At 34.4% G+C, this 24643-nt stretch overlaps 1 protein-coding gene across 1 annotated transcript in view; it reads right to left on the bottom strand.

Annotated features, from left to right (window-relative positions):
- Positions 1-24643, bottom strand: part of FMN2 (formin 2) — a 410616-nt gene that overhangs the window by 136398 nt on the left and 249575 nt on the right. The window contains exons 9-13 of the mRNA XM_066235150.1: positions 8440-8531; positions 8142-8271; positions 7034-7180; positions 3990-4049; positions 3713-3833 (exon numbers count right to left, since the gene is read on the bottom strand). Coding sequence (XP_066091247.1) covers positions 3713-3833; positions 3990-4049; positions 7034-7180; positions 8142-8271; positions 8440-8531 — 550 coding nt within the window. The remainder of the gene's footprint in view (positions 1-3712; positions 3834-3989; positions 4050-7033; positions 7181-8141; positions 8272-8439; positions 8532-24643) is intronic.

Genomic DNA, 24643 nt, shown 5'->3' with positions numbered 1-24643 from the left:
AATACTGAACAATTTGTCAAGATGACAAAAAAACAAGACAGAATGCAATTGAAAATAAATTAAATTATCCAATTATAAAGCAAAGAATACATGAATGAGCAAAAATTACAAAATTATATGCACCATTGTTCCAATGGTATAATCATACATGTGCAACACACACATCCAAATAAAAATATACCAAAATACTAAGTTATTTATCATTGGACTCTAGAATTATAAGTAAGTATATTTTCTGCTCTACATTTTTCAATATTGTCTGATGTTTCCATGCTGAACTGATATTCATTTTAAAATAATAATAAAACATTATTTTAAAAGAAGCTATTGATTGCATTTGGCTTGAGTTTATAATATTTTTTCTTAAAAAATAAACATCAGAAATTCATAATTGTAAATATAATTGACATAAACATATAAATCAATACAAATTTAAAGACTTGTTTTTCCTAAATCTCTCATATCTCTGACATTACTTCCACTTGAAGGGAGATTAATTAATTTTAAACATTTTCAAGGCAAGTATTGAAGGTGAGAGGGAAGTAGAGGATACAGGGAAAAATTTGCATGAAAACTTTCTCACCCAGTTCTGGTAACTTAATTACTCAATGCTCTGTTCCTGTTGAGTTGATTTAAGTCATGTGGCAAGTGCTACAATTTTTACCCAAGGAAGGCACTGGCACAGAAATCATCATTTGGCATGACTGCATCAGAGAAGCTGCTGACAGCCAGAAGAGATCAAAAGCAGATCAAGTTGCCTAATGAACCCCCTGTCACTGAGCTCAGAAAAACAGGGAAGTATCCCGAAAGCTAGGGAAGTCTTGTAAACAAGTATAGATACCAAACAACATGAACGCTCTACTCAACAAAATGCCAACATGAGATTCAGATGCCTTATTAAAATGTCTGAGCCATCAGATGTAATTTCTCAATCTTCCCTGAAAAATAAGTCAATAATAATAATAAAGTCATCTCTAAGCAGGAGCTGGAGCTATTATACAGCCAGAAAAGAAGTGTCTTAATAGCTTTTCTATCTCTTTATCAAACTAATCACACTATTCTAGTTTTTCCTTATTACAAATAGACAATATGTATTGGATATTTATTAGATGGAAAGTATTGAGATAAATTCTTTACATATATCATTTTCTTTTTTAAACCTTAAAACAACATGCTTTTGACAAAAAGTAGACAGCATATTTGAATCTTCTTAAATGAATTGACTAATTTAATCACTTAGAAGGAATCATTTTTAATAGGCTACATTTATCAAAGTGGACTTTATTTTAAACTAGTTATACCCAAAATAACATAATCTAATAATCTCTCTTTTGACTCCCATTTAGCCAAATGAATGCACATATCTATTTATACCCATCTCATTCCAAAAAGGAACATGAGGCAGTTTTATTCATGCCTTGTTGATATGAAATACTACATTCATGTGGAATCCTCCCAGAAACTGAATTTAATTAAGTTTCAGCTCACAGGATTCCCTTCCTTGTGTTACAACATATCTTATTTTCTATACACAAACTCAAATTTTGGAAAAGCAAAATAATAGAGGCATGATTAAATTATAATTTGTCAGGGTTTAAAGGCTACCTCAGAGTTTGACATCTTTGTAAATAGCATAAGTCATTCTCATTTTACAAGATATGAGCCATAACTGCTTTATTTCATGAACTGTAGTTTCATTCCCCCACCTTTTCTGTAAGCACCTCAGAAGCAAATGCCATGCTTTGGTTACTAACACAGAACCAGCCTCGTGTTTTTTAAAATGTGTTCCACCAACCACAGAACCTACCAGATTTTCCGTGATAATAACTGCTCTGTAGGCAGATAAATCGGAGAACTGCTACTAACTCTTCTTTCAGAAAACACTGTGAATTTCTTATCTTTATTTGGTCATGAAAACCCCCCTTTCTAGGGCATCAAATATTCACAAACAGGAACAAACTTGAGAAAATACTATGGTAGGCAAATGCTATAGGTGCTCATTGAGAAAACACGCCCTTCACAGAAGTCTGCCTTATTATCCGTAAAGAGTAAACCCTTTCAGTTAAAGTCATTGCCTTCTAACCCTCTGAGGCACTCAAAAATCGCTAAGATACTCTTTCAATTTTTAATCTTCTGTTGTTAGCACAGACTCAAGGAGACAGATATGCAAGAGGAAGTAGTACAAATGGCAGTGGGTATTGGTCCTTTTCAAAACCATTAGCTGGTGGCTGTTAGTTCTGTTTAGCTCCAAGTCTTGGGAGAATGCTATTTTTATGGCTACGTGTATATTTAATAACTATCGTAGGAAAGCATGTAAATATGAAAAAGAAATGAGGTAACATTCCAAAGTGATGCACCAACATCATAAGTAAACATAAATCCCCTGGTAAAAGAGTACCATTCCTTTCCTTTATCAAATCACCTATAAACTATGAAAACCTACTTTGCAAGACTGAACTGTAGATAAAAGGGTAAAGTATTTTCCTGATAACCCAGAAATGTCCCTACACAGAAACAGAGAGAGAGATTAATAAGCAAACCAATATACTTAGTATAATTTTGAAGTATGATAAATACTGTGTATGAATAATTGGCTTTTTATTATTTTTAAAAATCATACTTAAAAATACATTGTAACATAGTGTTATACAAACATAACATAAGCAGTCATTCTTGGGTTCAATAAATGAGTACCTATATTTGAGGTTACCCAGAGCACCTACAAATGCCCATTCTGCATAGGCTTATAATAAATGTGTTGAATGTTTAGGAACTAAAAGCAAACTATATAATGCTAGTATGTTGATTTTAATCCATATAAAAGCATCTGAAACCAAAATATATGTGCCTCCATAAAGTTCATTATAGATCAGCATTCATGAGCATTTCAAAATTGGATAGATGCTCCTAAAAAATTCTATCATCCTTTGGGTTTCTGGATAGGAGTAACAAAGCATCTTTTTTTCACATAGCAACATATCAGATGAAAATATCATGTAAATTTATTCATTCCCTGTCTGTGCTTAATAAAGTTAGAGGCTTAAATAGATAGCTGAGGTGTTTGTTCTCAGCTCCTTAACAATAAGAAACCTCATGAACAGGGAATAAAACGGGTTTTACTTACAAAAATAATTTTTATAAGTGTCAACTATTTGCTTTTGTGTAAACATTCTTATTAATTTAGAAATCTGAAGAATTTCAGACTCTCTTCAAAATGATTTGATGTAAGGCTTCTCAACTAACAATAAAACATACAGAAATGTGTTTCTTAACCAAATATGTGAAAAAAGCTATTTTATTCCCAGGAAAGTTTACAAGCCTCAAAATCTTGGGCAAGTATAAGAATGGAGGGTGAGGAGGTACTAGACACCCTTTAATATGACAGGAGAAATGTGCAAATGCTCTTGGCTTTAAAGTAAAAAAAAAAAAAAAAAAAAAGAATCAAATTGGCTCCTGATGAAGGAGACTGCTATTCAAATAACCAAAATAATAGTTGACATCTGAATTTCTAATACACATAACTTTTTAAATTCAAAAGAATAAAATTCTTGGTCAAATCTTTCTTCTGCCATACCAAACAATATTTAGTTCTACAAGGCCGTCAAAGATGTTTTGTTCAAGAACGTTGCAAAGTCCCCTCTTATTAGAAAGCCTAAATAACACACTCAGCATTGAAACTCAGTGAATGAGTTTCATTAAGATTATGAGTTACCTTTCAAGTCTTTCTTTAATTTTCTGAGATCTTTTTGAAAATCTTCAAACTTCATCTGGGAGGCCTGAAAAAGGTCCTGGGGCTCTGGTAAGGGAAAGACACACTGTTCTTTTCCGGCATCCTATTTAGCAAGAAACACATCATTTTTAAACAAATCAGCATTTGTGGAAATAAGCAAATACAAGAGCAGCAATGGCAAAACAACAAAAACAGACAATGCCGAAACATTCAACAATAAAGAATAACAAACTAGACCTATGTGCAAACATTGTCTTACCTCATCAAAATTTCGAAGGTAATAGCAAACGATATATGACAAAAGGCTTCTGCTATTGTCCTAGGCAGAAAGACCAAAGTAAGTAAAGATGTATTGTTTAAATTATTAAATATATAGTATTGAATAAAATAAATCCCAGGAAATCATCATATGTAGATGAGGAAATTTAGAACAAATGTGAAAGTTACTTTAGTTTAGTGACTTTATCTAAGGGGTTTCACAGTATAGAACAGGGGTCGGAACCTATGGCTCACGAGCCAGATGTGGCTCTTTTGATTGTTGCATCTGGCTCGCAGACAAATCTTCAATAAAAAAAATAATAACGTTAAAAATATAAAACATTCTCATCTACTATAATCCACTCATTTCCTACCGCTCATGTTCATGGTTGTGGGTGGCTGGAGCAATCACAGCTGTCCTCTGGGACAACACCAAATTTTTATTGGATAATGCCTAACGTACACAGATTGTTTTATTGCTCTCACGGAATTACATTTTAAAATATGTGGCGTTCATGGCTCTCTCAGCCAAAAAGGTTCCCGACTCCTGGTCTAGATCTTTTCTTCCCCAGTGCTTCAATCTAAGCTGCATGTGTTAAGTACAGTTGTTTAAGGGTAGGGTCACAACTATACTTTCCTATTATTACTCTCCTCCATCAGAAAATTAGTTAATTAATTTTTATGTTTTATTAGTAAGAGGTATAACTACTATCTTAACTGAGATGAGTAAATATTGCTAGCATTTCTATCCAGGGGACTTATAGGTATCATGGCAACAGGAAGTGTGACTGTCTTATTAGTGTATAGATTAGGGAAATAAAAATAAAGTTAAGTATTTCAAGTAATCAAGAGTTTTAAAAGTGCAAATACATATTATAAATTGTAGTATCATCCAATGAGATTGAGGGATTCATATCCATATCCATGCAGCTATATATAATGCAATGTGTGTAGGTAGATTTATAGAAAAAAGTATACAATTGTTTCATATCTAACAGTCTTCAACAAACAGCTTTCAACACCTTTCTTGAACATTGGGTGGCATTAATTTTTAATTATTTTTTGCATTGCTCAAAATTAGTACTAGATAATCTGAATGTAGGAGACCAAATATATCTTTAAAAAAAACCTCTATGACACTAACTATATTCCCTGGAAAGTTCAATAGCACCATAACTTTACACCTCTTTCTAAAAAAGAATAAAATCTTTTTCTAGTGGAGTTTAACATACGGTAACATATCTATTACTCTATTTTAGATCCCTCATAGTAATAGGTAGTAGTAGCAGTAATGATAATAATAACAAGACACTATCTATTACACAGTAACTTATAGCAATAATAACAAAAGATATTTATTAGAAATAAGATTTGTTTGTAAACTAACTTAAGCAACTTGACCTCTTTTTATTTTCCTAATTTGTAAATCAATGAAATGGTTGGCAGTACCTGAATCAATTAACAAAACATTTATTAAATGCCTGCTGCTAGGCATGCTGGGAGAAATGCTGAGTGATCTTAGCAACAGCTCTGTCCGTGCAGTTTACAGATATTACCAAAGAGCATAGTTAGATTTGTTTTATAGGAAAAAGAAATCAGGAAGGATTTGCATTGCTCTTGTGAGAATGCAAGTGAAATTATTTTTTTAAAGTCCTGCTTCTTGATCCATTATTTAATTTTAATAGTTACTCCTATATGATTTAAATTAATAAAATTTCACTTATTTAAAGGTTGAATTTTACTTATATAAACCAAAAAAATCCCTTATTCATATATAATGATTATCAAATTCATATCACATACAGTTTTATTAGTTAAACATTATGTCAATGTTATATATACTGCAACAGTATTTGCAAAATTTACTGTTTAAATCCAACAAACAGAGCTTGTTAAAAACTATTCAGAAACTACCATGTGTTTAGAGAGCTTTGGTTTTTGAAAAAGTATGATTTATAAGGTTGACATACTGAAGGTTCCTACAAAAGTATGTATCATACAAGTAAAATAGCATTTGAACAAATATAATCATTAAAATCATAAAAAATGATATGCTTTTGGTGTTCTAAGAAGGGACCATGTTTTAGCCAATTTTGGAAACACACAGTGACCAGCATTTCATACAGGTAAAATATGTTAAATGGAAAAATGTCCAGGGAAAATATGTTAAATGAATGTATGAGCGGACATATAAGTGAATAAGTCATTGACCAACAAAAACAAACAAACAGTACTTCTTTTATATGAGAAAGATTAGTTCATTTCTAGGAAGAGCAGTTTTATATAGTTTCATCTCTGTAAGCCAGTTGCTTCCTGAAGATTAATATTATAAAAATATCCCTAATGTCCTTCATCATCCAGTTCTGGGTGGGGATTCTTTTATCAGAGAAACAGAATTCTTTTGTTTTCGAAGTTTACAATCTCGGATTTTAACTCTTACCATCGTGGTTGTTTCCTAAATTTATATTTCTACTGACATCCTTATAATCTCTTAGACGTTAATTTTAAAGAAAGATGGCTATAGAAGTAGGATCAAAAAGTAGTTAGGCCTGCAAAAGGGCTTAGGCATTCCCATACATATCTGTATCAAGGAGGGAATAATACACAGAAAAACAGAATCATCTTTTATATTTTATTTATAAATTACTTTTACTTATCTTTTGTTTTGCTTAAAACAGATGAAAAGAAAAAAGTAATGAACATACTATCTAAAGTAGGAAAATTTATTACTCTTAGAATCCAAAAGATAAATATTAGCAGAAACAGTAGAGTAAAAAAATGACTTTTTTATATTAAAATGTTGTCTACTTAATTATTCTTTAGACACAGAATACAAAACTACTCATAGTGGGAAACATTACTATTCACTAAATCACAAGTATCGATATATGATAGCTATTACTTTTATTTACTTCAGAACATAAAGAAACTTTTGACCTTGGAACATAAAGAAATATTTATTACAACTGGTTTGTTGTCTAATTTATTACTAAACAAATCATCTTATCCTCAATTTGACTATATTCACTCATACAAAATACTTACACTGCTTTTAACATCTTTCAGCTTTGGAAGAATGTCCAATCCAAAACCATCTGCCTGTCCACGAGTCTTATTCCCACCATTCATGTAGTTGCCAAAGGCAAGAACCAAACCCAGCACCTGCATCACCCCTGGGCCATTTTTTAATGTCTGTAAAACAGAATGAAGAACAACTTCTCTCTTGTACAAAAAGAAGTCAATGACAGATATTCCTATTATACTAATAATATTGGGTCATATCCAAACTTTATTATTGTTCATTATTACATTTGAAGAGGAGTATCTCCAAAGTGAACTCATTTAGGCTATTTCTATAAAACACAGAAGGCTGTAATATGACAACTACTATAAAATAATGCCATTGCTTTCAGCCCACTTGTACCTACCTCTGGAGCAACACAAATTTCTAACATAGTTATGGGAAACTAAAATGTAATTACAAAGATTAATGTCCAAATTTAGATTTATCCCTGAAAAATTCATACACACTTCTCGAAACACAAAGTTTACCCTAAATGTGCATGTCACTTCCTTTAAAAAAATGTACCTTTACTATATTACTACCACTTTTAAAAATTTACCACAATCAGAGAAAATGATACTATTGATTTGTGACTAATTGTTTCAATTGTTAATACTGTAATTTCTGCCAGAGTTTTTTCTTTGTTTCAAGAAGAATACTGATCTTCTGTTGAATCATACAGCTGTTTCTGAATCATTTGGTTGGAATCATTCATGTTTTATTGATGGACCCTTCCAAATATGAAGAAAAGCAAATAAAACACCTTCAGATTGCCTTTAATTGGAAGTTAGATATATGAGAGGACCATGAAAAGTGAAGATACTGCTTTGGCAGGAGCAGAAGGGACAAAAAACTTTAAGGTCTATCAGCAGTGACCACATTCAAGTACAGAGGGCCTTCGGGCCAGTATGCCTACTTGAACTTTTGCTTCATTCTTGAAGCTCAATCATATTATGTTCTCATTTACGGGACTGCTATCCTTCAAATTTTATGAGTACTTACAATAAATAAAACTTAAAATATGAACATTCTTGAAACACAATTAAATACCAGAATCCAAGCTTTGGCTCTCTATACACCATTACCAACCTCACACAATTTCTGCAGCAATTCAAGTTTGCGATGAATTGAGCAAATGCTTTCTGAAAATGTGGACTGGAACAGGATGCAAAAGACTCGTTCTGAAAAGTTGGGGATTAGTGACAGCTCATAAAGGAACCTAAGGAAATAAAGGCAAATTAAGGGGAAAATATAACACATATAGACAGATAATCAACCTCATATCATTCATAACAACTACGAACAGAAGACATCGCATTTTCCAAATGGAGAGTGCCAACCCATACAGCACGGATGCCCATTACTTAGGGTCTTAAGTAATGCTTACTGTTCAGGTTTGTCCAGAGACTTGGTGTTTTCCTTGTCTTTGGAGGACCGACCATGCTTTTCAATTTTTTCCAGTTCATCTGACTGTGCTCTCTGGAAATCAAAAGCCAAGCTGTTTTTCAAAATCTGGCCAATTGAATCCCTTAGATAATGATGATCTTGATATAGTAAAACTCTATATATTTTCATATTTCTTAGCATCATGAGGCATTTTAAAGTGTAAATAAGTTTAATGGAAACCAGATCATCTCTAAATCTTCCAAATAATGTTACTATCAATGATCTACAAAACATTTATTTATTCAAGCATATTTTAAAACTATATGGTCTTCTTCTCTTGCTTTTTGGCTCTTTATAATACTCTCCAGAATGCAGAATTTTCATTTTAAAGTGTTTTTTATTAAGAAATTAATTAAATTTGGAAGCAATTTGATTCTCAGGTTGTTATATGATTGTAAAAAGTACTTATTTAACTATTGAAATCATTATTATGGTTTTTTTTTCTTAGAAGAAAAATACAACTGAATTATTAAGTCACACAACTAAAATAAAAGGTTTTGATTCTTCTGTTGAATGTTCTTTTCGTTGTACAAAAAGACACCCTACTTCTTTTCTTCTGAAGTGTTTTCTTTCAACCAATTATCAAGTTACCGTATTTCCCCATGTATAAGACGCACCTTGATTTGGGGACCGGAAATTTGAAAAACAATGTATTATATAAAGTTATTGAACTCAAGTTTTATTCATCATAAAATTCATACAACTCCTCATCACTGACAAAACTCCCATCCATTAGCTTGTCCTCATCTGCATCTGATGATGAATTATTGTCTTTGTATATTGCCCTGTCCTCAGTTCCATCTATGGCGTTTGAAATACCACACTTCTTAAATGCAAGTTAACAAGTCTACAACCATTGTATAAGACACACCCAGTTTACAGTCCTCAAATTTTTCGGAAAAGAATGCATCTTATACATGGGAAAATGAGGTAAAATTTTGTCAATCTAAATTTGTTTCTTTAGAGGAGAAGATCTTCTGCATTTTTACCATAAAGTAGAATACTTTATAGACTTGGAGAATCACAGTCTATTCTTTTATGGAGAATTTGGAGGATATTTAGTTGTAGTCTTGCATTTTTACACAATTCACAAAGATGTTTCAAAAAAGTCAAACATTACATTTTCAAAATACACTAACAAGTATGAACAAACTACCTAGTCTCTGCCTTCAGTATTTAAAACCCTTTCAATATTATCTGTTGTTAAAACAGAAAAGGGGACTGGGGAAAAGATGACAGTGGAGTAGGCGGACGCCCAGACGCCCAGCTCTCACCACCAAACTGGAATACAAATCAATTTAGGAAAAAATCAGCATGAAAAACCAACTCTGAACTGCAAGAACAGCTCTCAAAAACCAAGGAGCAAAGAAGAAGCCACAATCCTGGTAGGGAGCGCCTGAATTTCCTCTGCTTACAGGAACGGAGTGGGGGGTGAGGCTGAGAGCCCAGAGGGAATCTCACACAGGGAAAAGAGCAGAAACTACTGCTCATAGCCACTTGCCTGGAGACCACGGAGCGAAGTGTGTTGAAAAGACCAGCTTATCTCCCAAGTGGAAAGGACAGGGAGAGGGACAGACTGTGAGGGGCTAAGGAATGCAGGAAACGAACTAAAAAAGCTGACTCATCCGTGCTGGAGGCGGCCATAGCTGGGGGAGGGACTGAACCTTTCACAAAACAGAGCTGAAGTGCTTCCGGATCAGAGATCTCCAGACATCTATCCAGCTTCAATCAGCCCAACAAGACACAGCTGAAAACAAGAAGTGGGGAGGAGGGGCAATAACTCAGGTCTCCATAGAGATCTGAGATATATCTCCCCCTACTGAAGCTGAGAAAAAACCCTGCCCCAAGTGAGATTAGCTGGCTAAAGAGGCCTTCAGAGTCTCAGGTTACACCCATCGCATTCCTGGATAGTTTCAAGGAAGCCCCCTGCTGAGATCAGTTAACAAGACTATCACCTGTTAAGAAAACAAACAAATCAAGACTTCAGAGCTGCCCAAATCCGAAAGTGGACTACAGATAACAGCTGATACCAACCCAAGAAGACCTAGAAATAACAAAACTGAAAACTGGGGGCAGACAACACCAAGCCTAGACTCAACCAACTCTACAAATAAAACACCCAAAAGCAGATCATGAGAAGACAAAGAAGTGCAATCCAAATGAAACCACAAGAGACACCTTCAAGAGATAAACTGAGTGATATGGAAATAATCAAACTTCCAGATGCGGAGTTCAAAATACATATCAATAATAACCTTAAATGTAAATGGATTAAAAGATCCAATCAAAAGACATAGGGTAGCTGCGTGGATAAGAAAACAGGGCCCATACATATGTTGTCTACAAGAGACACACCTTAGAACAAAAGACACACATAGATTGAAGGTAAAAGGATGGAAACAAACATTTCATGCAAACGGAAATGAAAAAAAAGCTGAGGTAGCAATATTTATATCAGACAAATTGGACTTTAAAACAAAGGATATAGTAAGAGATAAAGAAGGCCACTACATAATGATAAAGGGAGTAATCCAACAGGAAGATATAACTATTATAAATATCTATGCACCTAATATAGGAGCACCCAAATATATAAAGCAGACTTTGATGGATTTAAAGGGTAAGATCAACAGCAATACTATAATAGTAGGGGATTTCAATGCCGCACTAACATCACTAGATAGATCCTCAAGAAAGAAAATTAACAAAGAAACAGCAGACTTATTGAAAACACAGATCAACTCGATTTAATAGATATCTTCAGAACCTTTCACCCTAAAGCAGCAGAATATACATTCTTTTCAAGCGCTCATGGTACATTTTCTAGGATAGACCACATGTTAGGGCACAAAAGTGCTCTTAACAAATTTAAGAGGACTGAAATCATATCAAGCACTTTCTTCGATGACAACGGCATGAAACTAGAAATGAACCACAACAGAAAACCTCAAAAATTCTCAAACACATGGAAACTAAGTAGCAGGTTTAATCCATTCGTTATTAATCCATTAATAACGAATGGATTAAGAATGAGATCAAAGATGAAATAAAAAAATTCCTAGAAACGAATGACAATGAGCATACAACAACTCAAAATTTATGGGACACAGCGAAAGCAGTGCTGAGAGGGAAGTTCATAGCACTACAGGCACACTTTCAGAAGCTAGAAAAAGCTCAAATAAATAACTTAACCCTGCATCTAAAAGAATTAGAAAAAGAACAGCAAGTAAAGCCCAAATGTATTAGTAGAAGGAAGGAAATAATAAAGATCAGAGCAGAAATAAATGACATAGAGGCTAAAGATACAATACAGAGGATCAATGAAACTAGGAGCTGGTTCTTTGAAAGGTAAACAAGATTGATGAACCTTTAAGTAGACTCACCAAGAAAAAGAGAGAGAGGACTCAAATAAATAAAATTAGAAATGAGAGAGGAGAAATAACAACTGACACAACAGAAATACAAAATATTGTAAGAAAATACTATGAAGAACTGTATGCCAAAAAACTAGACAACCTAGATGAAATGGAAAAATTCCTTGAAACATACAATCTTCCAAAAATCAATCTGGAAGAATCAGAAAACCTAAACAGACCGATTACACCAAATGAGATCGAAACAGTTATCAAAAACCTCCCAACAAAGAAAAGTCCGGGGCCCAATGGCTTCACAACGGAATTCTACCAAATATTCAAAGAAGAACTAACTCCTATCTTTCTCAAACTATTTCAAAAAATTCAAGAGGAAGGAAGACTTCCAAGCTCCTTTTATGAGGCGAGCATAATTCTGATTACAAAACCAGGCAAAGATAACACAAAGAAAGAAAATTATAGGCCAATATCTCTGATGAATATAGATGCTAAAATCCTCAACAAAATATTAGCAAACCGGATCCAACAATATATGGAAAAAATCATACACCATGATCAAGTGGGATTTATTCTGGGGAGGCAAGGCTGGTACAATATTCGTAAATCAATCAATGTGTTTCATCACATAAACAAAAAAAAGAAGGAGAAAAACCATATGATATTTCAATAGATGCAGAAAAAGCATTTGATAAAATCCAGCACCCATTCATGATCAAAACTCTCAGCAAAGTGGGAATACAGGGAACATACCTCAACATGATAAAGGCCATCTATGAGAAACCCACAGCCAACATCATACTCAATGGGCAAAAATTAAAAGCAATACCCTTAAGATCAGGAACAAGGCAGGGGTGCCCCCTTTCACCACTCTTATTTAACATAGTCCTGGAAGTCCTGGCAACAGCAATCAGACAAGAAGAAGAAATAAAAGGCATTCAAGTTGGAAAAGAAGAAGTAAAACTATCATTATTTGCAGATGATATGATATTATATATAAAAAACCCTAAAGTCTCAGTAAAAAAGCTACTGGACCTGATAAATGAATGCAGCAAAGTGGCAGGATATAAAATCCATACTCAGAAATCAGAGGCATTTTTATAAACCAACAATGCCCAGTCAGAAAGTGAAATTAAAGAAACAATCCCCTTCACAATTACAACCAAAAAAATAAAGTACCTAGGAATAAACTTAACCAAGGAGACTAAAGACTTGTACTCGGAAAATTACAAAACATTGATAAAAGAAATCAAGGAAGATACAAACAAGCATATACCGTGCTCATGGTTAGGAAGAATAAACATCATTAAAATGTCTATATTACCCAAAGCAATCTATAAATTCAATGCAATACCAATTAAAATACCAATGACATACTTCAAAGATATAGAACACATATTCCAAAAATTTATATGGAACCAAAAGAGAACACAAATAGCCTCAGCAATCTTAAAAAAGAAGAATAAAGTGGGAGGTATCACACTTCCTGATATCAAGTTATACTACAAGGCCATTGTACTCAAAACAGCCTGGTACTGGCATAAGAACAGGCATATAGATCAATGGAACAGAACAGAGAACCCAGAAATAAACCCACAGTTCTATGGACAACTGATATTTGACAAAGGAGGTAAGGAAATACAATGGAGTAAAGACAGCCTCTTTAACAAATGGTGTTGGGAAAATTGGACAGCTACCTGCAAAAAAGTGAAACTTGATCACCAGCTTACACCACTCCACTCACAAAAATAAACTCAAAATGGATAAAAGACTTAAATGTAGGCCGTGAAACCATAAGCATCTTAGAAGAAAACATAGGCAGTAAGCTCTCAGACATCTCTCGGAGCAATATATTTGCTGATTTATCTCCATGGGGAAGTGAAATAAAAGACAGGATAAACAAATGGGACTATATCAAACTAAAAAGCTTTTGCACAGCTAAAGACAAAAACAGAATAAAAAGACAAGCTACACAATGGGAGAACATATTTGACAATACGTCTGATAAGGGGTTAATAACCAAAATTTATAAAGAACTTGTAAATCTCAACACCAGGAAGACAAACAATCCAATCCAAAAATGGGCAAAAGAGATGAATAGACACTTCTCCAAAGAGGACATACAGGTGGCCAATAGGCATATGAAAAAATGCTCAACATCACTAATCATTAGAGAAATGCAAATTAAAACCACAATGAGATATCACCTCACACCAGTCAGAATGGCATTCATCAACAAAACAACACAGAATAAGTGCTGGCAAGGATGTGGAGAAAAGGGAACCCTCTTGCACTGCTGGTGGGAATACAGACTGGTGCAGCCACTGTGGAGAACAGTATGGAGATTTTTCAAAAAACTGAAAATTGAACTGCCTTTTTACCCAGCTATCCCACTTTTAGGAATATACCCCAAGGACACCATAGAACGGCTCCAAAAGGAGATATGTACCCACATGTTTGTGGCAGCATTGTTCACAATAGCGAAGATCTGGAAACAGCCCAAGTGTCCGTCAGAGGATGAGTGGATTAAAAAGCTTTGGTACATATATACTATGAAATACTACTCAGCCATAAGAAATGATGACATCGGATCATTTACAATAACATGGATGGACCTTGACAACATTATACGGAGTGAAATAAGTAAATCAGAAAAAAAACTAAGAACTATATGAATCCATACATAGAAGGGACATAAAAATGAGACTCAAAGACATGAACAAGAATGTGATGGCAATAGGGGTGGGGGTGGGGGGAGGGGGGATGGGGTGAAGAAGGAGAGAGGGGTTGGGGGAGGGGAGGGGCACAAAGAAAACCAGATAGAAGGTTACAGAAGACAATTTAGCTTTGGGGGAGGGGTATACAGCACAATCAAATGTCAAAATAATCTAGAGATGTTTTCTCTCAACATATGTACCCTGATTTATCAATGTCACTGCATTACATTTAATAAATAAATTAAGAAAAAAAACAGAAAAGCAGTTAAATCACTATGTAAGAGAGAAACCTGATAGATTTTTAGGGGCTCTATATATTTTATCTAAACAAAATATGTTTTGTTTGTTATTTACTGTTTTGAGATGCAGGCTATTAGTTGATGAGATTAACAAAGACAAGTTCTACAAAGGAAGCTTCTTTTAACAGAGGAGGAGGATTTGCTTACAGATCCCTCCATCTTCTCTGGGCTTGATAGGAATCCCTCCGCAAATAATATAATACCACTTAAAGCCAAGTGACAAGATGACCTTTAATAATGATCAAACCCATCCTCTGGCAAATGAGTGACAGGAGTAATATTATACAAGAATATTAAAGTTAAGGACATTGGTAAAACAAGGGTTATTTTAAGATATACAGCTCTACCACATAAAAGAACACCATATAAATGCTTCCAATCACTATAATCTCTTCATTATTATTTTTTGATGACAGCTTCTAACAAAGCAATTAGTCTATTATCTTCAAGCCCAATTACATTCTATACCCAAACCTCACCAAAAAACAACAACAACAAAAAAACATTCCAATTATTGTTTATTGGCTTAAGTTTTGTTTTTGTACCTTAGATACCTTGAGACATGGACTCAACCTAGTTGAGTGTTGGTGCTTGGGGTTGAATGAATAGCTATGCCTAGTAAAGGTATGTATGAATTCACTCATCTATACATTCATTCAACACAGCTCTATCATGCTACCATCATTAATCACATCTTTAGGAATATAAAGCGTGTAAAGGTACAAGAAGTATGTCTAAAACATAATGGTTTTTTTTTAAGACATGTTAATCAAATCTGCAAGTTTTTGCTATTCATTAATACTCTATGACCAACTGTTTCTAGCCCATTATGACATCGGATCATTGACTTTTTTCTTGCAAGATACGAGGGATCAAGCAAAAATCAGTTCTTTTCTACCTTCAAAGGGCCCAAACTCTCATTCTTATCCACAACCACAAAATGGATGCCAAATTTGTACCAGCAGTCTTCTGGATAATGTTTACTTTGTTTGACCTTTTAAGTAAATTTGGTCTCAAGTGTTCTTCCTTGGTCAGCAAGTTTAAAGTAATCATCAGAATAAGACTTTTAAAAAGATGAATTTTAGGGATTCATTCAGCCATGCATTTAAAAAGCTATTGTTTACCAGGTATTATACCACACACTAGGGATGAAAAGATACACGTGGAGCTTCAAATTCAAGTAAAATCTCAAAATACAACATACTAAGTTGTTCATAACACCACTCTTATTTGCATACCCTTCTGTAGTGATCTTCCTCCACTGCTGTCTACACCTATAGTGATCACATGATCCTATTAATGGTGATGTGAATTATTTGCTAAAGTAGGTTTCTTTTTTCTGATGGCCAAAGATAAGGGCAAAGTAGCCACAAATTTACTCATTATTTAATAAAACAAAGAAATTTCCAAGTTCCAAACATTCAAATAAAAAACCATGAAGTACTTGGTAGCCACAAACCAAAAATTTATGAGACATTAACAAGAAATAAAGGGAAAGGATACCAATGCATATCAAACATACCAAACATACCAATAAGGAAACTCATCAACATATAAGAGAGCAATAAAATAAGAAATAAACAGAAAAAAAACCTACAAAAACAATCAGAAAAAGATTAACAAAATGACAATAACTGGCCCTGGCTGGTTGGCTCAGTAATAGAGCATCAGCCAGGTGTGTGGAAGTCCTGGGTTTGATTCCCAGTCAGGACACACAGGAGAAGTGACCATTGGCTTCTCCACCCCTCCCCTTACCCCTGCTCTCTCCTCTCCTCCCACAGCCATGGCTCAAATAGTTCAAGCAAGTTGGCCCTGCGTGCTGATGATGGTTCCATGGCCTCGCCTCAGTCACTAAAATAGCTCAATTGCTGAGCAAGGGAATAGTGGTCCCAGATGTGCAAAGTCTCCCAGTAGGGGGTTTGCCAGGTGAATCCTGGTCAGAGCACACGCAGGAGGAATCTTTCTGTCTGCCTCCCGCCTCTCAGTTAATTTTTTTTAAAGTAAAAATAAATAAATAAATAAAATGACAACAACTAATACTTATCAACAATCAACTTTAAATAAACTGAATGCTCCAATAAAAACACATAGGCTGGCTATATATATAGTCAGAGAGAGAGAGACCCATAAACATACTGTCTACAAGAGACCTACTTAAGATCAAAAGCCACAGACTCAAAGTAAATAGGTGGAAAATATTTCATACAAATAGAAAGTTTTTAAAAATCTAGGTGGTAGTACTCATATCAAAAACAATAAACTGTAAAACAAAACTTATAATAACAAAGAAACACATTCCATAATGATAAAGGGATCAGATCAATCCAACGAAAGGCTAAAACTCTTGTAAACATATATGTACCCAATGTAGGAGCACCAAAATAAATAAAGCAAATACTGACAAACATGAAGAGAGAGATTGACAATAAAATGATAATATTAGGGAACTTTCACACCTTATTAACATCAATAGATAGATCATTCAGACAGAAAATCAATAAAATGGTGGCCTTACATGACCCATTAAACCAGAGAGATTTAATTAATATTTTTAGAACATTTCACCCCAAAGCAGCAAATATACATTATTTTCAAGTGCGTATGGAATATTTTCCAAGGCAGACCACATAATAAGCTACCCAATAAGTCTCAATAAATTAAGAAGTTTAGGGCTGATGCTTGTACCAATCAAGCCACTTGCTGTGGGAGGGGAAGAGAAAGAGAATTGGGAGAAGAAAGGGACGAAAAGCAGATGGTTGATTTTCCTGCATGCCCTGACCAGAAATCAAACCTGGGATGTCCATATGCCGAGCCAAAGCTCTATCCACTAAGGCAGTGGTTGGCAAACTCATTAGTCAACAGAGCTAAATATTAACAGTACAACAATTGAAATTTCTTTTGAGAGCCAAATTTTTAAACTTAAACTATATAGGTAGGTACATTCCTTATCGAGGTAGTGTCCACATGTGGTATTTTGTGGAAGAGCCACACTCAAGGGGCCAAAGTGCTGCATGTGGCTCTTGAGCCGCAGTTTGCTTACTAGGGCACTAAGGCAACCGGCTAGAGCCACAATTGGGGTTTATATTAAAAATATATTAGAAACTTATACAACTAACTCAGTAAAAAAAAAAATAACCTGATCACCTCCTGCCCCAAATCCAACTTCAATTCCCCTATACACTACTTTCCAGCAAAAGAATTTCTCACCCAAAATACATTCTAGCTTTTCATATCTATGCCTTTGATCATACTGCTCTGTCTTCTGGGAATTTCTTCTCAACCCTTCTCTTAAACATATTACTGTCTACCATATAAAAACAACTCCAAACACCACCTAACTATGAAGATTATCCTATCTCCCCCAACATCAAATAGTTGTTGGCTCTTCAGTAACTATCCTGCTCTTACCACAGCCTTTACTGTGCTGTACTTGTGATTTCTTTGTAATTTTAAAGGACTGCACTATTTAAAGGTCAGTTTAAATATTCTTTGAATATTACACATTCAAGAGTTTGTGGCTGGTCTATATGCTATCTGTTGACTCATACTTCCTCTAATCTTGAAAACTAGCTTTTTAAGAGATATACTTTTTATGGGTTCTCATCTCATAGCCACATAGGTCTTTCCTCCCCAGGTATAATAAAGAACTGGAATAGCCTTAAATGCCAAAGGCCAAGGAGAATTTGATGATGGCCACATATATACATAGCAATCTAAATTTGTGTGTCTGAGGGATGAATGGCTCTTCAGGGACCTAAAGTTTTGAGTAGTTAACTATATATTGGCAGACATATGAGTAAACAAAATAAATTCAGAACCAAATACACATGAGATCCAATCTGGAATCATTCAACTTCCTAAATAAGTTTGATAGTTTTCCATTCTTAAAAGAATTGACTATTTATTACTTTCATTACTTTATTGCACATTACATTTTACTTGTTGCAATCATGGGTATCAAAGAGGAAGGGTGAGAACCCTCTCAAGCTAATATGTCCAAAATATCAAATGTTATTACTGTTCATGCATAATTCCTAGTCACAACCCAGCTCTAGTAAAACAAAACAAAACAAAACAAAAAAAAACAAAAAAAGCCCCACAAGGTTCTCCACATGTAACAACAATCAACATTAAATACCACTGACAAAATCTCTACCTAATATGACCATACACAGGCCAAACTGGAATGTCTTTTACATAAACTATAATATTCCTAGCCGTAAATACATTCTTGCAGCATCAGCAGAATCAAGGGATTTAAAGGAAGTACAGTGATCATTTATGGCATCAGGATGAAATAATTTATCACAGTTGCTAGCAAACTACACCATTTCCCTAGTGCTCACCTGCTATCAAGAAAAATAATTGGGAAATGTTTAGTACACATGTGTCAGAAGAGACTGTCCTCCCAGGGGAGCTGAATAGTTACTTAAGAGCAAATGTACAAGAAATATTTTCTGTACTCTACCAAGGTAAAAAGTGTATTAATGTTCTCGAAGAAATAAGAGGCAGATCACAGAAGAATACAATTAATATAAAAAAAGCTAGTAAAGACAGATAGGGTACTAAGAAACAATTCAACAGCATACACAGGGATTTGCAATTTATGCTCTTCTCAGAGGACACCTTCTTGAGGACCAAAAGAAGCTTTGAGAGTTTTCATTAACAAACAAAATTTACATTTAGAACTAAAATACAAGAAAAAATAACACTAAGGATCAAAGCTAGACTTAAGCTAACATAAAAGTCTCTCCAAAAATAATTTTATCTATTAAGAGTTTATTCTCTGTCTACTTTATAAAATATCTGAGGACAGCTATAATAGGGGATCTTTTTTTCTTGTTCCCTCCTCTCTTTCCAAAGAGTAGAAATCTTGGATATCTCTTAGTTTCAGGTCAATACACATTAAAAAAACAGTCTTGTGAAGTTTTAGTAGGTCAGTAGTTGGACCAGAATTTCTCAGGGCAGTGTGAAATTTGGCATAAGCATCTTTCCATTGTGGACTGCAAAAAAGGGCTCCTGGTGGTTAACTGGGCTCAACAAACTATAACAGTCATTGCTAACAGGAGCTTCTCGTGCTCTCTGTACTTCAGGGAAAAGCTATATTGTGCTCCTGCTTTTCTGAAACAATCCTTATAAGAGAGTTTCTAGGATCTAATTTCAACTGATAGGACTGAGACTTTCTCTGTCCAGTCAGAGTTGTACAACTATAATCTTATTTGCATCTTCACTGACCAATCAGAATGGCTCCACTATGCCCAATAAGGACAGTACTTTTTAGAACAATCAAACTATAAGGATTTGGAGTCCTCATTTGCAAGAACACAGACTAATCACGGATTGAGAAAAGGAACTCTTTTTAAGCAGCTTCACCTCTGTTTCAGTGAAGGGCAATTCCAGTTTCCATAGAAGACTGCATTTCTCTAGCCTGAGCTGTCACACCAAAGCAGCATGGAGTTGCCTCACCAAAGTTGGGCTGTGACACCAGGGCTTCCACCTCTGAGCCACCTGGCCAAGCTGTTCCACAGCCATACTGCGTCATAACTGAGCTGTCTCACAGCTTTGCTGTGTCACAGTTAACCCATTCCATAACTGAGCTCTTTGTACAGAGTAAAGACTCTCTTCCCTCATGCATGCCTTGGTGTTTAACTGGTGACGGCAATCTGCAGTTCACACATTCTATAAATATTTGTGCTCATAGCTACAGATGGAGGCCACATTTCCCCTCTTCCAAATACCTCAGCTTTATGATCTTTTTAGGGGTGGAACTGAAAGTGTCTTATATATTGTTTTAAACTATTATTTAATTCAATGTTAGCATCTGAATTCTTACACAATAATTAAGTTTCATGCATATCTTAGCTGACTCCTTGCAGAAGGGGATACCAGCATATTTCCTAGAAGTATACTATGTACAAAAACATAAGTTGGAAAAGACAACATGTAAGCACAAAGTATTTTAAGGTATTAATATAGATAATAATTTTATATACATTATTTTAAATATTTAATTATATATTAAATACTACACTTCAATATACATGAAATTTTCAGAAATAGAATCACCAGAAATCTTTTAAAAACCATACTTTCAACTTTACCAAATGTTTGCCATTTTGGAAAATTCTCTTAAGCAATTTTTTGCTATTTCAAGGTAATAATAATAAAAAATAAATATTTACTTCATTATATTTTCTGGTTCAATGATTTCTAAGTATTTTCATAGTTAAATGGGTCATATAATATTATATATTACTTTGTGATTTCTACATTATATTATAGTGCAGACATTAGATGTTTTAAGTTACATATGTAGATAGGTTGAATTATCCATCAATTTCCTTTCAGGATGGTAAAGAAAAGTTTATAAATATTTGTTAGAATAAGGAAGCACTGGATGCACAGGACTGAAAATTAATGGCCTGTTCTAACCAGTACCCCTTCAGGATGACTCATCCTTCTGTAGGCAGCTCTCTTAGGAGACTCAAAAAGAAAAGACTGTGGTAACATTGGCAGCCTAAGATTAAATGTGGCAATGTTAAGTGACTTAGTAAACTTTAAGAGATTCATTTCTGTGTCGGACCTAGTAATTTATTTATTTTTTATTAAAAAATAAATTTTCTTTTCTTTGTTTTTTTTAAAGATATTTTTTATTGATTTTAGCCAGAGAGGAAAGGAGAGAGAGAGAAACAAGAACATCAATCCATTTCTGTATGTGTTCCTGACCAGGGATCAAACCAGCAATCTCCACACTTTGGACTGATGCTCTAACAAACAGAGCTATTCAGCCAGCGCTAAAAAAATTTTTAAGTAAGAAATGAGGAAGCAGAGTGACAGACTCCCGCATGCACCCCAACAAGGATCCACCTGGCAAGTCCCGTACAAAGGGGATGTTCTGCCCATCTGCAGCCGTTGCTCTGTTGCTCCACAACTGAGCTATTTTAGCACCTGAGGCAAGGCCACGGAGCCATCCTCAGCACCTGAGGCCAACTTGCTCCAATGGAGCCATAGCTGTGGGAGAGGAAGAAAGAGATAGAGATGGGAGAAGGGAGAGAAGGAGGGGTGGTGAAGCAAATGGTCATTTCTACTGTGTACCCTGACTGGGGATCAAACCCAAGACACCCATACCCCAAGCCCATGCTCTACCACTGAGCCAACTAGCCAAGGCCAAACCTAGTACATAATTTAAAACAACATGAATGATTGGTCAGGGAAAAGAAGAAGGTTGGGAGCAGGAGAAAGTGCCATTGGGTTTTGAGTACAATCTCCCTTTAAGTACCCTTTCTTGACATATAAAGAAGATAGTAATCTTGATGGGTAGATGCTGGGTAAATGTTAATGCAAGTTGCTCAGAAACTGCACTTCATTTGGGGTAACAGATTTTGAAATATAACATAGACATTCGGCTTTCTCACACAATGATGAGAAAGCAAGAGTCCTTGATTCAAATGTAAAATTAAAAATTGATCCTCAAATTATCTTTGTGGAATGTCATATCACAGTTATTCTTTCTTCCTTGAAAAAACATGGTGATGGAAGGAGACTTGACTTGGAGTGGTAAACACACGATACAATAATATACACATGGTACATTGAAGAATTTTACCCCTGAAACCTACATAATTTCATTAACCAATGTTGCCCAATAAATTCAATAAATAATATAATGGTCAAAACTTTGATATTTTACAAAGCATTTTATTTAAGGGAACTTGTCAAGGCTAGTGTCATAATTTCTATAAATAATTGCATTCATTTGGTAAATAATTTTTATCCTAAGGAAAAAATAGATGTAGAACTTTTTTTGATATTGGAAAGGACAAGAAAACAAAGAGAAGCACATAGGTATAAAATACCTTGGCTAAGTGGTCTAAAGATAGGCCTTTAAGAGTCTATAATAGGAGGGTTTGTGACAGGGAAGAGGTCTTAAGGTGGGAGAAATAAGAACTGAAGTTTCAGTGATGATTACTAGGAGGAGATGGGAAGTAAAACTTCCTGTGTGGAAGAACAGCTTTTGTCAATGCTACTGTTCCTAGGTGGGATCTAAGAGATTTTGAGAAACATGGAGACCAGGAGACTGGAAAGCAGATAGTTGCGGCTTGTCACAAGATGATGAAGTTCAGAGACCATAATCTTACAAGGACAGACCATGCAAAAATAAAATTTCAAAAAATGTGAAAAAGAAGTGCTCAGAGAACCTACCTGCAAATAAATAGTGAACAGCCAAGAGTGAACCAAAAATTGTTAACTGCTCTCCAATAAGTCAACTTTTTGAATATTACCAAATTACAACCTCATGTTAAAATAAGGTGGAAATGTTATATGAACAATCCTGTGTCATTTATTTCTTCATATTTCCAATGCAACAGTGTTAATCATTTTACCTTTCATTTCTCAGGAATGCACTAAAGATATAGTAGTTAGATTATCTAAAAGGAGTAGAGCTGTAAGAAGCTAGTCAATATTTGTATGACTTGGCAGGCAATATCACATCTTAGATGGACAAAAAAGAAACGTCATTTCTGATGTCATTTCTGATTTTTATTAAGTCTACAGAGTCAGTCTGAAAGTGATTCAAGATCTAAAGCTTTTCCTTTTTAATTCTGAAATTCACCTTAAGCACAATTATAGTTGAAAATAAGCATATTTGCAGGGACTCCATGACCCAGCTCAGTAAAACAATGAAACTTGAGAATATGATCATTTGAAAACAACTATGTGGAAAAAGTCAATACTCCTCTCGCATCTGTTTGAAGAAACTAATGATTAAATGTTGCTTAAAACATGAATTAGTTAAGTACCTCTAGGAAGCAATAAAAACATACATGGTTAATTCAAATCATTAGTGTAACACAGTGTATATTTTTGAGGATGCTATCATGTGACAAGGGCTATATATCCTTCTTCCAGATTAAATTTTACAGTATCTCAACTACTATCCTAAGTAAAGGTTACTAAAACTATAAAGGATGTCTGTGAAATACAATCCAGAGATCTTAAATTTAAACCTCCAATTCTTTCAACACTATCTGCTTTTTCTTTTCTCCTTCTATTTGGATTAGAGCTGTTTAATTACAAAGGGGTGTGGAATATTTTTTCCCTTCCAATCCTTTTCCTAAAGTTTTGTTCTTATGTAAAAATATTTTTATTGAATGTATTGAGGTGACACTGGTTAATAAAATTACATAGGTGTTAAGTGCACAATTCTACAATATATCATCTGTATATTATTGCATTGTGTGTTCACCACCCCAAGTCAAATCTCCCTCCATCAACATCCATAATGTTTTTTCCTTCAACTGAATGTCTAATAGAATTCACTCCCAAAGTTTAATTTTATTTTAATATTTAAGATATTTTTGTTGTTTCTTGATTGTGAAATAAAAGAAAAATTGAACCATTATCTGAAAAACACAATTTAATTAAGCATGTACATTTTTATAGAAATATTTTTGACTTGATGTTAATCATTCAACAAACTTAAAAAAGAAAATGAGGACTCTACTTAGTCCTCCATTCCCCACTCCCCAGTCATCTCTTCCCACTCACCCCCAAACTCACTGTGCCGTATCAGGAGCATATGTACATTAAAAGTCAGAAGCAAAAGATATGTTTAACCAACTGTATATGTGACAAACTGCTTGTAAAGAGTTTTTACTATCTGAACTCAGTAAGAGTCAATGACTTTGAATAAACTAGAAAGATATTTGGTTTTTAAAACTCAGAAAGATGTACTGTATCTAGTAACTACAAAGGTTCAC

The sequence above is a fragment of the Saccopteryx bilineata genome, chromosome 1 (genome assembly GCF_036850765.1).
Source record: "Saccopteryx bilineata isolate mSacBil1 chromosome 1, mSacBil1_pri_phased_curated, whole genome shotgun sequence".
Lineage (NCBI taxonomy): Eukaryota > Metazoa > Chordata > Mammalia > Chiroptera > Emballonuridae > Saccopteryx > Saccopteryx bilineata.
Note: the sequence above shows the minus strand (reverse complement) of the source record. Positions and strands in the feature narration are given on the sequence as shown.